The following is an 18088-nucleotide window of genomic DNA, read 5'->3' as shown; positions in this document are numbered from 1 at the left end:
CCACTAATAAGATCTTTTTCCGCTCTCTGGAAGCTAACTGCATAAGAAACAAAAGACTGAATAATTTTTAAGAAAAGCTAGTCTCACAGTTTGTAGTAGTTTCTAAAGGCTCTCCATTAGGATATTATTTTTTTTAGTCCCCCTTCCATAGCACAACTAAAACATTTTAAAAATCCCAAGGAACATTATTTACCACTGTTAGGAGACGGATTAGATAAAGGAGGAGGGCACAGACCAAATCAATCTTGAAAAATTAAATTCAAAAGGAGAAAAAGAGGTACACATCAAAGGTTTAAAGTCATCATTGCCCAGTGACCCCCTAACCCAGCTCTTGATCTCCAAATCCAGGGGGAGGGTAAATGTAGGGTGCGAGATCAGGCCTCAGTTCCGCTGGCATTTAAAGACATTCTGGCAGGTGCTCTGCCAGGCAGTCTATAATTAGTGAGTATGCCTCGGAAACTTAAAATGAACTCAAAGGGTTTCAGAAGCCAAAAGCCAGCCTCCCAAGCACTGAGCTGTGCAGCCATGGGGCTGATGCTGTCTAGAACCAGTGTTGGGTGCCTGCATGGCGCACACGTGTGTGCACGCACACGCCACTTCTGCAGAGTGTCTTTTTTCAAAGCTCTAATGGCTTGACCTCAACACCTGCTGCACTTCCTGAAGACAGACAGGCTCTGGAGCTCCACTTGTTCCTCGCACGAGGCTGTACTTTCTAGGAACGACCGCACACACGCAGAGGCTGGCCAGCTGCCAAGGCGGGGGCAGCCCAGCCACCTCGGGCCTGAACTTTCCCAGTGCTGTCAGGGCGGGATCCCACTAGGAGCTGACTCAGCGGCCAGCATGGAACTCTGCCAACCACACAGCAGTGCGGGGGCTGCCGGCAAGTCACAGATGTTTTGCTAAACCAAAGCAATCAGCCGGGAGGCGGATCTGGGCTGGCGGCCAGGCTGCTGCTGTCGGGGAAGCTGGCATTCTCTGATCCTAGTCCGAGCTCTGCCACTACCTCCCTGGTGATCTGAGGGAAAACCTCTGTGCATCTCAGCGTCTCCCCTGCTTCCGAGCATGTCTGTGTGGATGCCGCAGAGGATGGCACTGTTTGCATGAAAAAGCACCTGGAGCACTACTACCCACCACATGCTGGTTCTGTTAATCCTCACAACATCCTTGGAGGTAGGCTTCGTTATTTTGATTTCAGAGGGCTCAAAGGAATTGAACCCTACACCAAAGGATCACAAGGGTAATAGATGGGATTTGAACCCCACTTTGCTGGCTCTGGGATCTACTACAAACACTGCTACTGTGAAACTCAGATCAACTGCATAGGCAGGGCGCCTTGATAGAAAGATGCTGAGTTTTCAGTTTGCAAAGGACCTTTCTAATATGACTTCTCGGATGCCCTGTGTAAATCCATAGCCCTTCACAACTAATTTCTAAACAGCATCACTGGACCACGTGGAGTGTATGTGCTTATGGGGAGTACCCAAATATTACCGGCTTTATTATGAACTCCCTGCCTAATCACCAACGGGTCACTTAGCCTGGAAGAACTGATCATCACTCCCATTCTTCGGGTGAAGAAAAGCGGCATGGCAAGTCAGAAAGACAAGAAGAATTAGAAGGCAAAGAGCACAGATTCCTTAGGCTCTACCCCCTAGGATAATTCATTAGGACCCTGGAATCTATATTTTTAAAAACTCCCTAGATGACTCTGATGCTCTGCCATGTTTGGGAATCAATGAAGCTTGCCTTGGCTCAAAAGGGAATAGTGAGGGATTCCCTGGAGGTCTAGTGGTTAGGAGTCCGCACTTTCACTGCCATGGCCTGGGTTCAATCCCTGGTCAGGGAACTAAAATCCTGCAAGCCGCACAGCCCAGCAAAAAAAATAAAAAGGGAATTGTGAGGTCTACCCTGCCCTGCTTCAAAGGAGGTGATATAAGGGTGAAATGAAATCATGTCTAAAGGCTCTTTGCTGGAAAATATACACAATGCAAAAGGTTCTCATCAGCTATATTTAGCAGCAAAACAACAAAACTGACCTTAAAAAGCATGATCCTGGGTTAGCCTGGAGCTAAGACACTGTGTTAGGCAAGACTGTTCTCTTATCAAATTACTACTAGAAAAACTGAAATTAGCCACACATCTCATTTTTAGATATCCCTCATAACTCTGTTGCAACCTCATTCTTCCTTTAAAAAAAAAAAAAGACTGTACTTAGTCTTTCATATTAAACTTGGAACAATCTATATTAGGAGTAACTTACACATTTCACTGCTCTAATCAAGAAAACAACTATGAGGAAAAAACTCAGTCTATTCATGTCTAGGCTGCTGGTCGCTGAAGTAGGCTGAGAAGGCACAGACTGGCACAGACCCTGGAAGTCCAGTACCTCTCCCTGGCTACCCTTTAGGGAGAACAAATAATGCCCCCATACCAGAAAGACTGACCTGCTTGAGCTGCTCATCCAGATTCCAGCCCGGCTGCCCTGCTGTGGAGACTGAAGCTGAGGCCTTAGGAGCATCTTTGGTATGGTCTTCTTTAGCTTGCTGTCCATGTGGTGGGAGCCCTGGCGCTGGAAGCAGACCAGATACGGGTGCTGCTCTGGGGTCTTGGCGAGCCACCTTCTGCACGTGAAAATATTTTGAAGCAGCCTGGGTCTCTTTCTCAGCCACCTCTGCAACTTCATCATCCCCATTCTCATCTTCCAAACCTCCTTCCTCCTCCTCAGGCTCTGAGTTCACCTTGCTCCGTTCAAACACTCGGGCCACTGCTGGGGCTGGTGGAACTCTGGCTAAGGGACCCAGGGCAGGGCTGCCAGAAGGCCTCCCAGGTGTGGCAGAAAGGTGAGTCTGCTGTGTGACCAGCTTCTGGGCATACAAGAACGGGGTTTCTCTCATCTGCTGAGCCTGCTTCTCTCTGGCGTCCATCTGCAGAGGAGCCAGGTGTGGTGGCTGTGGTGGCGGCGGTGGCTGCTGCTGCGGCGGCTGCTGCTTCTGCTGAGGCTGCAGTGGCTCCATCACTGCCTCAAGCTTCACCCACCGATTGGCATGGCTCTGAACCTGGGCACAGCCCAGGTTTACTGGGTGTAAACCTCTAAGTGATTAATAGAAACCACAAAGAAGGAGAAAAGAAAAAGGAAAAAACAAAAAAACCAACAATGTAAAGCAGGTATAAAAAGGTTTTCTTTTCTCCAGTAAAGGGCATGAGTTCTGAGCATTAAACATATGCTCGTAAACCTGAGTTTTAAGATGAGTAAGTGGTGGGAGTTTGAGGTGGGATAGGGCAGGGTAGGGGGTGGTGGGAGTTGGGTAAGGAAAAGTATGCAGAAGAGGAACAGGATTTAAGAGGAGAAATACAGGATGAATCTCAGCTGCGGTGGACTACTGTGGGTTTAAAGTGAAGTAAATCCAGATGACATTGAGTCTGCAAACATCTGTGTTCAAATATCTCTTCCTCAACATTATCAAACATTAATCTGTTTATTACTGAAAAAGCAACTGGGTTTGCACTGTACAGAGGTTGCGAGTATGAAAACCACAATTTAAAAAAAAGGGAAAGAAGGGCCTGCCTACAAGAAAGAGAATATTGCTTAGGTTCCCAGGCCCATCAGAGAAAGATATTACCATCTAAGCAAGACATAGAGCTATCAGGCAGACAGCAAGATTTCTCTCATAGAAAAGCAGAACCTAGCAAACTGCACTTAGGTTTAAACTTTTAAAATTTCCCAGATCAAATTGCCAAGCCTGCTTTTTGAGTGGGCTGAGCCAATGCTAACCAGACATTATAGCCTCAAAAAGAATCCAATTTCAACAACATGAGAGAAAGAAACACGCAAGCAGGCAAGAGTTTCAAATTGCAATTGGCACTCAAAAAACAAACGGGGGAATTCCTCTGGAGATTTTTAAGGTAATTAATTGGAAACAGGTATCAATATTGTCTAAACGAGGCAAAGCTTCTTTTTTATAAACAGCCTAGTAAATCTCTTCACAACCCCTTTCTTTCTGATTCACTTCTATGACATTCTATGACGAACACAAAACGAAAAGGCTTTCAGGCCAAAAGTATTCTGGGGGCAGGTTTATCAGCATTCTTACCAATCAGTCTCCAAACACACACCCCTTTCACACCCTCTCCTCCTCTAACCAACCCCCCTTCCCTTCCTCCTTTCCAGGCCCCCATCCCCAGCAAACCTCACTTGAGTTATGCTTCCTCAGCAAGTCTCCATAACTGAATGGATTACTATGCATGGGCAAATTTTAGGTTAACAGGACTTGCAACATGGCGTACAATGTTGTCATCACATGAAAGAAGAAGCTGCACTGCACAGGTTGGGACTTGATATTTGCGTTGTTCCACTGTTTTAGGACTGGGTAGAAAGATTTAAAAAAAAAAACCCAAAACTTAAATATTTAGGTATCTTCAAAAATTCATGGGGAAGTAATCACACTCCTAGCAATAAAAACTGTTTGGATTTAGGCATTTTTAAAAAACCGGGTTAGAGAAAAAAGTTAGGCAAAAAAGTAGAAATTTTAAAATTCTCATTTTCTGTTTAATCTTAGAAGCACTGCTTTTGTCTGTTGCATTCTGTGAAAGATTCAAATTCCAATTTGCCTCTTACTCCCTTTACTTCCTCTCTTGGCACTTTAGAAAGTGTGAGTTATGCCGGAAGCAATACTTTCATTCTGCTATAGCCCTTTTTATGGTGTAACAAAGCATGAAAAGATTTACACCCACATTAAATCCAGTTGCCAAAAGTGTTCATTTAAAATAAAAACAATTTGCATCAAAGAAAAGTAAACCAAAGAATAAAGAAAATAATTCGGTGGTCATTTTAATTCTCCTTACAACATTATAACATCAATCAATCACAAGCGGGATAATTTTTCATGCAAGTCCTGCCAGTCATTGAACAACTGCTTCTCATCTTGTGGCACCATCTTCTCTGTATGTTGTCCCCAGCAGAGGGGGTGGTGTCTCACAGCCTCTTTAGTTAAGACTGAGATGACTCAGTTCTACAACTCGATACACACACCCTCCCCCAAAGAGCCTATCTTTCCCCTGTCCCTAAGCAGCTAGTTGATCCAAACAATACCTCCTGCCTACTTTTAGAAAACTTAGGTCTCAGAAATCTAAACCACTCCATCCCTTCACACGGCTCCCTCCCCCATTTCCCCTAAAGTTCCCGAACCTCTAAGCCCGGCGCAACGGACTCCTTGCAGCTTTGAAGCCGGCCTCGCCCACCATTCCCTCTACCTTCGCTGCCGGATCCCTCTGGCCTCAGCCCCCTTTAAGCCCCACACCTCCACCCCCCGCTATTCTTTATACCCCCACAACCCAACTCTATCACTTTTACCTCTACTGAGCCCTCCCAGCCAATCCGCCGGCTCTTCTTAGATTGTCCCAACCCCACCTATTCTAGCCCTCTCAGTTCCCAGGGGCCCCTCACTATTCCCATCCCTTTATCTCATATCACCCTAATGGGCGAGGGCGCCTCCGGGCTCCTCCCAGCGCTCTCACTTTTCCTCCTTGGCCCCCGTGCTCCGCTGGCCCGCGTTTTCACGTCTTCCCCTACACACCTGCCTCTCCTCCTACTCCGCCGTCCCCTCCACCTGCCACAGCCCTCGCTCCCGCCGAGGCTGAGGGAGCTGGGACCCGCGCGGCTTACCTGTACGGGGCGCTCCGGGTCCGCCGGCGGTGGAAGACGCAGCCACTCAGGCCCCGGCGCGGCACTTGCGTTTCGGACTTCTCCGCAGCCGGGGGCCACAGCCGGGGCGGGGCCCGCACCGGAAGCGGCGCCGCGGGGCCGGGTTGCCGGCCCGGGGCGGGAAGGGGGCGGGGTCACACGGTATGGGGCGGGGCCTGAGGCCGGAAACGGCCAAAAAGGGAACGAGGGGCGGGGTCGGGCGGAAGTGACTTCTAGGGAAAGCCCCGCCCAACTGAGTCGTGGGCGGAAGTGAGTAGAAGCTGGCGGAAGCTTCCGCCAATGGGGAAGCGCAGACATGGAGGAGTTCCGGTGTGAGTACATCCGCGGGGAGTTGAAAAGAGCCGGTCTGCTTACACTCTTTTCTGAGTGTTTTCTAGTTGTGGAGGTTGGTGTAGCGTTGGCGGGCGGTAGGTTGGGAGGAAGGTAAATAAAGGACAAGGAGTGTCAGGGTTTTCTGCTGCTTCGGTCCCCTCCCCAGGCTCCTACCTTCAAACCGATCTTCCTCTGAGATTCCCGCTTCCAGATCAGCTTTTCTCTGTTCTCTGAGGATGCTGCGTCCCCTGGAGCTCCCTCACATGGGTTAGTATTCTCGCTTCCCAGGTTCCAAAAGTGGGGGCAAGGTGCCATATACTGTCACCTCTTGTAAAAACCCTTGCTTCTCTGACGCTTACTTGTAAGACTTTGCCGCCCATTTAACCGCCTCTGTAGAGATGATCTGCTAATATGTGCATCCAGGTCCTTGTCTTACTTTCTCTTCTCTAACCATCTTCCATCTTGATAAATTCAGAGTCACTGTGGACAACTCATTTAACATGCAGGCCTCATCCCTTGCATCAACCTCCCAATCCCAGTCAAAAACCTGGACCTTGTCACTAGAAACCCTATCTTGTTATGAATCAGTAGTTCGAACATCCCTCTCTCCAACCACAGCCTGATAACCTTTAGCTTGACTGCTTAAGAACTTCACCATAACTGTCTTTTTTACTTTATCAGAACCTCCAATCTGTTGAAAGCTTCTACTTAATTCTCATTCTTCAGTTCCCTCCTTATCCATCTTAGATTCAACGGTACATCATTACAATCCCCCTCTTACTTACTCTTAAGCCTGCCCCAACACTCCTCTTTTCCCCAACTAAGTCCTCCACCCCGGGTGGACTAACATGCTTCTCAATGCCTGTACCTTGTCATAGTAAATTGTACTGCTGAACAGATTGGCATCACTAAATATAATAATGTCAGCCTTAAATGGGCTTTGAACAGTGTCTGGAAATTTCATTATATTTTTCTAGTTAACCTGCTCTCCACTCTTGGCAAGTCTCTAATCCCCTATGCTTCCCGTACCCCTTCCCCTGATTATCTTACTGTATAAGTAATAGGAAATGTAGAATGCCCTAAAATCTAGAAATCTACATGTGTTCCCATCTGTCCTTCCCTCCTATAAGTTACTCAATCAAAACTATTCATTGAGGGACTTCGCTGGCAGTCCAGTGGTTAAGAATCCATGCTTCCACTGCAGAGGACACGAGTTCCATCCCTGGTCGGGGAACTAAGATCCTTCATGCTGTGTGGTGCGGCCAAAAAAAAAAAAAAAAAAAATTAATTGAAGTCCCACTGTATGCCAGATGAGGCACTCATGTACTCATCTAGGTGCTTGTTGAGCAATGAACAAAAAAATTCCTTGTGTTCAAGGATCTTCCTAATGTGGGGAGACAGAAAAACAATACATATATATTTGTTTTTATACATACATATATATATGTATTCTAAGAAGAACAAAGCAGGATAAGGGTTAGACATTGGTCTCAGGTGGCTGCTATTGTAGACATTAGTCAGAGAAAGACTCATTGATAAGGGACACTTAAGCAGAAACTGGAATTGACTTGATGGGGGTAAGCCATGTGGATAACTAGGGAAAGCATGTTCCAGACAGAGGAGACAGCAAATTCAAATGCTCTGAGGTAGGAGTGTGCTTGACATGCTATAGAATTAGCAAGGAGACCACTATAGCTGATACAGAGTGAGTGGGGGGAGAGTGGTAGGAGATGACATCAGAGAGGTAGCCAGGGGCCCAGTCATGTGGGACTTTGTAGGCCATGGTGACAACTTCGGATTGTTACCACTTAAACCACTGAACCACTGAAGAGTTTTGAGCACAAGAGTAACTTGATCAGATTTAAGTCTCTAAAAGTTTCATTTGAGGGAATTCCCTGGCAGTCCAGTGGTTAGGGCTCTGAGCTTCCACTGCAGGGGGCATGGGTTTGATCCCCAGTTGGGGAACTAAGATCCCACATGCCACATGGCCAAAAATAAATAAATGAAAAAATAAAAGTTTCATTCTAGCTGTCGTATGGAGAATAGACAATGAGGGTAGCGAAGTAAGAGTGGAAGCACTAGTCCTGGCAGAAGATGATGGTGGCCTGAAGTAGATGACAGCATTGGAGGTGGTAAGAACTGGTCAGATTTCAGGTGTATTTTGAAAGTAAAGCCACAGGATTTACTAATGGATTATGTATAGGTTAGAGAGGAGAGTCAAGGGTGATCAAGGTTTTTGCCCCAAGTAACTGGTAGAATAGTGATATCACTACTACCTGGGGAATTCTATCAGAAGCTGACCCCAATGGAATACTACTTAGCAATAAAAAGGGAAGAAGTATTGATACACCCAACAACTTGGCATTATAACAACATAACAATAAAGGCATTATGCTGAATGAAGGAAGCTAGTCTCAAAATGAAAATCTTGAAAATATTAAAACTATAGTGATGGAGAATAAGTCAGTGGTTGCCAGGAATTAGGGGTGGAGGAGTGACTATAAAGGGATAGCCAAAAGAAGGGTTTTGGGGTGATGGAACTCTTCTGTATTCTGACTGTGGTGGTAGTTACATGAGTCTATACATGTGTTAAAATCCATAGAACTGTATTAGAAAAATACAGTCAATTTTATTGTATGATAATTTTTTTAAACCAACCTTTCCATGCATGCTTAAGTTTCCTTTCCCAATTCTCAGGGTTCTCCCTTTAACCTCTTGCAATATTGGATCCTTCCATCAGTTTCAACCATCTTTTGCTTTGAAAAAACAAAAACAAAAAAACCCCGTTCCTTTGACCCCATATTCTGTGACTAAAGCCTTATCTCAAGATTCCCCTTCCTGGCAAAGCTTCTAGAATTACTGCCCTCATTGCAGCCCAAGTGATCTTATCTCTCTCCTTAAAATGCTCTATGGCTTCCCATTACTCTTGGGATCAAGACCCAAATTCCTTCATGTGGCCTGCAGAGCCCTAACCTCTGCCTACCTCTTTGGTTTTATTTCCTTGCCTCACATGTAGTAGAGGACCCAAGAGGGCAGCCTTACTAGATAACCTCAGTAGTTGAAACAGAAACACCCACCTCCCCTTTCATAGTAATGTGTTTAAATCCTGAGATATTCACCCATTCTGGTTACAAGGAATATCATTTAATCTCGCTACTTTGGCTTCCAAGGTGTGGTACATTGAACAGAATAGCCATAGTATTTTCAGCTTCTCCCATCGAGAGGTGGAGTCTGTTTCTCCATTTTATGAATCTAGGCTTGGCTATGTGACTTGCTTTGTTCTATGGGATATTAGCAGTCTTCTGATACTAGAAGTCTTAAAAAGTGCTTACAATTATGGCTTGCTCTCTCTTGCTGCTGAGAACTCTTCCACCACCTTGTGAAAAACTCCTGGCTAACCTGATGAATGATGAAAGACTTGTGGTCATCACCCCAACCGACATCTAAGCAACTGCCAGACATACGAGTGTGGCTCCTTAGACCAACTAGCCTGCCAACCATCAGACATGTGAGCCAGGCCATTGTAGACCATCTAGGCCCAGCTTTGTTGGCCCAGACCAGAAGAAGCCCATAGACAAACCCACAGACCAGTGAAAATTAGGTTTATTGTTTTAAAGTTAAACCAATAAGTTTTGAGGTGGTTTGTTTTGCAGTAAAAGATAACTGATACCCAAGGCATTTCTTTGCATCTATCAGGTTGGATTTACTTGGTGTAATTCTTAGAGCTGAAGAAGAGAGTCACCATGTATCATCTTCACATAGCTGGCCCATGTTACCTTAGGTCCTCCCATCACATTTCTTAGTGTTTTGCTTAAATATAGCAGGGATAATCTTACATCATGTCTCTTTTATTTCAACTGTTCAATAAAGGTGATATCATTTGCTTCGTTTTCATTGATTGTATTTCTCTTGTTAAAAATAAAAGTTGGGGGCTTCCCTGGTGGCGCAGTGGTTGAGAGTCCGCCTGCCGATGCAGGGGACACGGGTTCGTGCCCCGGTCTGGGAAGATCCCACATGCCGCAGAGCGGCTAGGCCCGTGAGCCATGGCTGCTGAGCCTGCGCATCCGGAGCCTGTGCTCTGCAAGGGGAGAGGCCACAACAGTGAGAGGCCCGCCTACCGCAAAAAAAAAATAAATAAATAAAATAAAAGTTGAATTGTATAAATATTGGGTATCATTGGTATGTATGTTTTGTTATAAATTTAGTCTTAAATAGTACAGGGCATAAAAGCTAAGAAACAACAGGTAAATGGCCATATTATAGAATAATAGTGTAATTAGTAATAATTAATGAAGAGAAAATGCCTTTATGTGTTTACGATAAGCAATGTTAATTATTGATGTAATTGTGTCCATCTTAAAGAGATCTGGGATGTCAGTTTGGGGACTTGAAACGTATAAAATGTTTTCCCATTGAGATTAACAGTGATTACGTTTTCGACTTGCATTGGCCTCACAAGAGGTTTTTCAGGTAAGGCAGAAGGGCAGTGAGGCAGTTACTATACATTTTACTGTAATAGGAAATTAAAATGTAACAGATGATTAAGATTCTTCTTGTTTTGAGATCAAGGTATAGCCTCCGGAACCTCAATTAGCACGTGTAAAGCCTCTGATGAGTAAATGGTATTAACTGTGTGTAAGGAAAGAAGGTGACAGTCCAAGGCCAGGGGGCTGAAGGCAGGTATATCCAGTCCACACACTCCTGAGGGGACCTTGCTGTTGTGGTGGTGGACGTACCAGTAACGTTACCTGCAGCCTGATTGGGCTTCCAATGTGTTTTCCTACAGAGGGGCATATGCCCATCAGGCTGACTCCTGGGCCCTTTATTTCACAGAACTGTTTGTATTTTTGTTGTTGTTGTTGTTCATCTTTTAAATCAGATAATTGGTATTTGGTGTCTGATGTCTCGACCTGTGATGTGTCAGCCTCCACAAGCCAGTCAACTCTGAGGAACTGCCAGCCTTCCCCTTCAGGAAGCAGCTCTCTTGCCACATTCCCTTTCAGCCTGCTCTCACCACGAAGGTCCTTTCCAACCCTGTGATTCTGGGATTTGCCAACATTTTGGTGAACTGGACTATGTTGTTCTTTCCTTCACCTGGGAATAGAAGAGATCAGACCTCTAAGGCAATTGGTTCATCTTTGAAAACATTGGATCATTTCACTCTTCTTGACACTGAATTGAAAGCTGTCTTTGCAAAGCTCCACCCAGATTTCTGTGGTGGCCCTGGCACTCAGCAGTCCTGTAGACTTCCAGAGCAAAAGGGAACAGGAGGCCGTTCAAGTCATCTGTCCTAGAACGAGACATCTGGTCTCAGATCTGTGCCTCTCGTCAGGGCTCTTTGGGAGCCATGTGGCCCCCATCTGACAGAGCTATTATAAACCAGACACCATCAAGTGCTGGTGAGACTAAGAGGAGAGGGTGCCCAAGCTGAAGTTGGCCTGCCAGTGAGGCTGGTTGTCTGGGAGAATTGTGGGTCCAGCTGGTTCCTGTAAATGTGTCCACAGACACCTCCACATGCCCAGGGGCTTGAATCCATCAAAAATCTTTACTCCCAAGCACCAGCACTGAAGGTTGAGTTCTCAAGAATAGTAACATACATTTTTCTATCATCAAGGTTGGCCAGGACTCTTGTCCTTTCTGTGTTAAAAGAAAAAAAATCAAAGACAAGTGTAGAGATGTTGTGGAGGAGACCAGGCAAGGATCTTGGAAACATGAGCTCAGAAGATGCAAGGTATACTGAAGAAACTTCAGTGGAAAAGAAATTTCCCAAATATAGGGAGGGGAGCACTTGCTTTTGTTATGTTTGGGCACCGGGTTCATCATGTCTTTATTGCTCCCACACAGCACGTGCACCACAGCTGTGTTTCTGTTGCAAGCTTAATGCTAGTTAATCCTGAATCTGAGCTAAAGGAAACCAAGTATAGTTTAGTGGGAGTTCCTGACATTTTATTAAGGTGAAATATATTCAGTGCCAGAGAAGTTGAAAAGGTTGTCTGTTCTCCATGCCTTCATTTGCTACTTTGTGGCAAGAGCACATGTTGAAGGCTTTGATGGATTCAAACCCATCTTAACACAGGTTCTTAACTCTGCTGTAATTTCAGGGAATAGGAGATAACCCCATTTGGGAATCTTTTTCATAAACTTCGTCTTAAAGAACTGAGCTCGGTTTTCAGTCTCTCCACTTAAAGTGAAAGTTTGATTTTATAATGCTTATGACTGCACTGAGATTAGGTTGGAAGAGAATAGAGTGGTTATAAAACTGTTAGTTTTACTAAAGCTGATTAACTAATAATGTCCTCCTGACCAATTCCCTTTCATGCCTCCTCCTACCCTCCCAATAAATAGGGCAAAATACTTAGCTTAACACTGTGGTCATCAAGCAACCAGTCATTTCCTAATATGGACAGTTGAACCCTCCAGTTTCACTTCTGGAATTCAAGTGCTAGGAGAATGGTATTTACGTTTGTGTATGTTTTCTGTAGCTACTTCCCTCTCACTCCCCAACTCGATGAAGCCTCTGTGTTGTTTGCTTTAACATTAATTATGGCATCTGCAATGACTGAATTTCCTGAACCTGCAATATAGAATCAGCCTGGACCCAATACAATCTAACCCTGACAGTTTGATACAAAATTCAAATGAATAGTCACAAGATTTGAGGGCTCTCTCCTCAATAAAAATGAATCATCCCCCACCCCCCAAATTACAGTCTTTAAAAAGAATGAAGTCAGTACATTGCTACTGACATAGGAAGTTGTCAGTTGTAGAATTTAAAAAGAAACTAGCAAGTTACAGAAAAGTATGTAAAATAAAATCATTTTGAAAAAGAAAAAATGATTTAATCTTTTAAAAAACAATTCCCCATCTTAACAATAAAGATAGTTATGATACATGTCCTAACCTTAGACTCAGGTTTAATTTTTGCTTTCTTTGGTAATTAGAAAAAAATTGTATATTAAGGAAAATTCTACAGTGCTTATTAACTGATGGTTATCATGCGCTAAGTACTTCACTTACATTATCATTTAATCCTCAAAATAACCCCCATTTTACTGGTGAGAAAACTAATGCTTATAGTAGTTAAGCAACTTGCCCAAGGTTAAGTTACATGTTACACGTAGCAGAGCTGGGATTTGAACCCAGGGCTGTCTGACTGTAATTTGTGCTGCTAACCACCATGCTATATTCTTCCCATCAATGTAAGTATTTGAATTTGTAACCATTTGAAGTTTACAATAGTAGGCCACAGAGAATCAATATGGTCAAATATTAGCTTTGTAATTTGTCTAAAAGAAACTAAGTAAAGTCCTAATTCAGAGAGTAAAGCCAGACACTGCTGGACCTGAAGCTGAACTGTGCCTTGCATTTGCGGAGTACCAGCTGAAAGAACTGCAACATAGAACACTAGCTATAGAATAGAAAAAGCCTAGATGTCCATCAGTAGGGAGCTGGTTAGGTAACATTGTACTTAAGCTGTCAAAAAGCAAAAAGGAAAGAATATAAAAATGAAGTTTTTAATGTACTAATATGGAACACTTTCCAAGATGTTAAATGAAAAAAGCAAGGCTCGTTACAGGATGTTTAGTATGATACCATTAATAATTATGTTTAAAGAGGATGTATATATATAATCATTATGTTGAACAAGCATGACTCATGGGGTGTATATCAGTTAATGCAGGCTAAACTACTGCAACAAATAGATCCAAAACACGACTCAGCAAAATAGTTTATTTCTTGCTCACCTAACAGTCCTGGACAGATATTCAGGTCAGGGAGGAATCTCTCCTACATTGCCGTCATTCAGAGTCCTTGGATCTGTTCATCTTGTGGTCTACCATCCCCAGAAAGTGGTAGATATTGCTTCCACTCACATTACATTGAGAAAATTTGGTCATATGGCTACACCCAAATTGAATGGGAATATGGGAAACTAGTAGTCCCAGAGACTAATAGCTTTCGGTAGACAGACAAGGTCTCTGTTACAGTCAGCCTCTCTGGTCACCAAATATATTCACCCTTCCCCCAAGGGAGAAGACAAAAGTCCCATTCAATTATTGAATTTCATATCAATATCTGGATCACAGTCTTTTCTAATTAGCCTGGATGAAACACATGAAAAGATGCTCAATCATTAGGGAAATGAAAATCAAAACAACAATGAGTTTAACAGTTAAAAAAAAGCCACACTGAGGTATCACTTCATACCTGTCAGAATAGCTATTATCAAAAGACAAGTAACACAACATTGTAAATCAACCATATCTGTCCAGGACTATTAAGTGAATGAGAAATAAACTATTTTGCTGAGTCGTTTTTGGATCTATTTGTGTATATATATATATATATATATATATATATGTATCTCCTCCCACATACACACAATGTAATGTTAGTCAGCCTAAAAAATAATGAAATCTTGCCATTTATAACAGCATGAATGGACTTAGAGGGTATAGTGCTAAGTGAAATAAGTCAGAGAAAGACAAATACTGTGTGATCTCACTTATATATGGAATCTAAAAAAAACAACAAATGAACAAACAACAAAATGGAAACAGACTCATAGATACTGAGAGCAAACAGGTGGTTGCCGGGGGGTGGGGAGGGGAATAAATGAAATGGGTGGTGAGATTAAGAGGTACAATCTTTTAGTTAAAAAATAAATGAGTCACAGATATAAAATGAACAACATGGGGAGTATAGTCAATAATTATGTAATATCTTTGCATGGTGACAGATAGTAACTAAACCTATTGTGGTGATCATCTCGTAATGTACAGAAATATCAAATCACCATGTTGTGCACCTGGAACTAACACAGTGTTGTAGGTCAATTATACTTCAATTAAAATAAAAAGTCAAATGGGGGCGGGTAAAAAAAGACATCCTTTCTGGGCAGTGAAGTAAGTTCTCAGATTAGACCCTATTTTGTTCTCGAAGAATAATTCTCTTGTCATTGTTCTCCTTCTACCCTGGTTCTGCCCTCTAGCAAGTCCTCCCTCAGCCATTTTTCTCCCTGGCTGTACGTGAAGTGGGAGCATGCCTTCCTTGGGGACTATACAGTTTTGACAGCCTGCTTCCTGATGGTGCAGGGTTGGAGACCCAAGTGTTGTTTTATGGCTTTACTTATTTATTCAGGCCAAGCTTGTGGGGTTTTTTGGCAATACAGTTCCCTCAGAAACTTCAGATCTATTTGCTTTGAAGCAGCTTATATTCCCAAAGATCTCTCAGACAGGTTTTCAACATTATCAAAAAAGTGAGAGAAACTTCAAAAAATTTCAGAAGGTAACAACCTGGTCTATACTCCTTGTCTTATTACTGTAACTTAGGTCAAGAAGAGGATCTTGGGACTTCTCTGGTGGTCCAGTGAGTAAGACTCTGTGCTCCCAATGCAGGGGACCTGGGTTCTATCCTGGTCGGGGAACTAGATCCCGCATGCATGCTGCAACTAAGAAGCCTGCATGCCGCAACTTAAAAAAAAAAAAAAGAGCAAGATCCCGCATGCTAAAACTAAAGATCCCACATGCCTCAACAAAGATCCCGAGTGCCACAACTAAGACCCGGCGCAACCAAAATAAATAAAAATAAATAAGTAAATATTAAAAAAAAGAAGAAGAAGATCTTATCTGGCGGTTTAATCTGTGAAAATGTGAATTATGACTTTGGTGAACTTTCCAGTCCCTCCTTATTCTACTAGTTGTATATTTGTTTATGTTGCAGTCATATTCTATGTAGTTGGTGTCGGAATTAAACTCAACTATGTGGTGGCTGCCTCATCAGATGGTGCAACAGATGATCCTGAATCAAAAACAAAATGAAATCATGATGACCACTACAACCATCATTTCACCCAGCAGGGAAAACCATAACCATATCTAACCTAGATAGATTAGATCTAGAATTCTAGACTAGGGGTCAGCAAACTATGGCCTGTGGATCAAATCTGGCCAACAAGCTGTTTTTGTAAATAAAGTTTTATTTGAACATGACCACACTTATTTGTTTACATATTGTCCATGATGCTTCTGTACTACAACAGCAGAGCTGAGTACCTGCAACAGAGACCAGATGGCTTGCAAAGCCTAAAATATTTACCTTCTGGTCCTTGGCAGGAAAAAAAATTGCCCATTCTTTTTTTCTGATTTTTAATAAAATGTGTCCTATCATATCTGTGCACATATTTTTAGCATTCTTTTTTTAATATCTTTTTTTAAATTGAAGTATAGTTGATTTACAATGTGTTAGTTTCAGGTGTACAGCACAGTGATTCAGTTATACATATATATATGTATATTCTTTTTCAGATTCTTTTCTCTTATCGGTTTTACAAAATATTGAGTATAGTTCCCTGTGCTATACAGTAAGTCATTGTTGGTTATCTATTTTATATATAGTAGTGTGTGTATGTTAATCCCAACCTCTTAATATATCACTCCCCACCCCTCTTCCCTTGGGTAACCATACTTTTGTTATCTATATCTGTGAGTCTCTTTCTGTTTTGTAAATAAGTTCATTTGTACCTTTTTAAAAATTTGCCCATTCTTGTTCTAGACAATATTTAATAGCCACTTCCATGATCTGTCAATGAGGACCAAAAGGGAGATGAGACTGGAAAATTCCACTCTTTATACTACAAAGTTACAGTAAACAAAACAGTATGGGGCTTCCCTGGTGGCTCAGTGGCTAAGAATACGCCTGCCAATACAGGGGACATGGGTTTGAGCCCTGGTGCGGGAAGATCCCACATGCTGTGGAGCAACTAAGCCCATGCGCCACAACTACTGAGCCTGTGCTCTAGAGCCCATGAGCCACAACTACTGAGTCCATGTGCCACAACTACTGAAGCCCGCATGCTTAGTGCCTGTGCTCCGCAACAAAAGCCACCTCAATGAGAAGCCTGCACACCACAATGAAGAGTAGCCCCTGCTCGCCACAACTAGAGAAAGCCCGCGCAGCAATGAAGACCCAACGCAGCCAAAAATAAATAAATTTTTTTAAAAAGCAGTATGGTACTGGCACAAAAGCAGAAATATAGATCAATGGAACAGGATAGAAAGTCCAGAGATAAACCCACGAGCCTATGGTTACCTAATCTATGACAAAGAAGGCAAGAATATACAATGGAGAAAAGACCGTCTCTTAAGTGGTGCTGGGAAAACTGGACAGCTACATGTAAATGAAAGAAATTAGAACACTCCCTAACACCATACATAAAAATAAACTCAAAATGGATTAAAGGCCTAAATGTAAGGCCGGATGCTATTAAAGTCTTAGAGGAAAACACAGGCAGAACACTCTTTGACATAAATCACAGCAAGATCTTTTTCAATCCACCTCCTAGAGTAATGAAAATAAAACCAAAACTAAACAAGTGGGAACTAATTAAACTTAAAAGCTTTTGCACAACAAATGAAACCATAAGCAAAGCGAAAAGACAACCCTCAGAATGGGAGAAAATATTTGCAAACGAAGCAACCAACAAGGGATTAATCTCCAAAATATATGAAGAGCTCATGCAGCTCAATATCAAAGAAAAGAAAAGAAAAGAAACCCAATCAAAAAATGGGCAGAAGATCTAAATAGACGTTTCTCCAAAGAAGACATACAGATGGCTAAAAAGCACAAGAAAAGATGCTCAACATCACTACTAGAGAAATGCAAATCAAAACTGCAATGAGGGGCTTCCCTAGTGGCACAGTGGTTAAGAATCCACCTGCCAATGCAGGGGACATGGGTTCGAGCCCTGGTGCGGGAAGATCCCACAAGCTGCAGAGCAAATAAGCCCGCAAGCCACGACTACTGAAGCCCGTGCACCTAGAGCCTGTGCTCCGCAGCTAGAGAAGCCACCGCAATGAGAAGCCCGCGCATCACAACAAAGAGCAGTCCCCGCGAACAGCAACTAGAGAAAAGCCCGTGCACAGCAACAAAGACCCAATGCAGCCAAAAATAAAATAAATAAATTTATTTTAAAAAACAACTGCAATGAGGTATCACCTCACACTGGTCAGAATGGCCATCATCAGTCTACAAACAATAAATGCTGGAGTGGGTGTGGAGAATAGGGAACCTTCC

The 18088-nt window shown here is 43.1% G+C and overlaps 1 protein-coding gene across 2 annotated transcripts in view; it reads right to left on the bottom strand.

Moving 5' to 3' along the window:
* The window catches only part of ARID3B (AT-rich interaction domain 3B), a 55429-nt gene extending 49419 nt beyond the window's left edge, over positions 1 to 6010 (bottom strand). For both annotated transcript variants that reach the window (XM_081227446.1, XM_081227447.1), the window contains exons 1-2: positions 5663 to 6010; positions 2445 to 3090 (exon numbers count right to left, since the gene is read on the bottom strand). In XM_081227446.1, coding sequence (XP_081083572.1) covers positions 2445 to 3014 — 570 coding nt within the window. In that variant the 5' untranslated portion in view covers positions 3015 to 3090; positions 5663 to 6010. The remainder of the gene's footprint in view (positions 1 to 2444; positions 3091 to 5662) is intronic.
* Positions 6011 to 18088: the final 12078 nt, after the last annotated feature.

The sequence above is a fragment of the Mesoplodon bidens genome, assembly GCF_964165515.1.
Source record: "Mesoplodon bidens genome assembly, chromosome: 3".
Taxonomy (NCBI): Eukaryota; Metazoa; Chordata; class Mammalia; order Artiodactyla; family Ziphiidae; genus Mesoplodon; species Mesoplodon bidens.
Note: the sequence above shows the minus strand (reverse complement) of the source record. Positions and strands in the feature narration are given on the sequence as shown.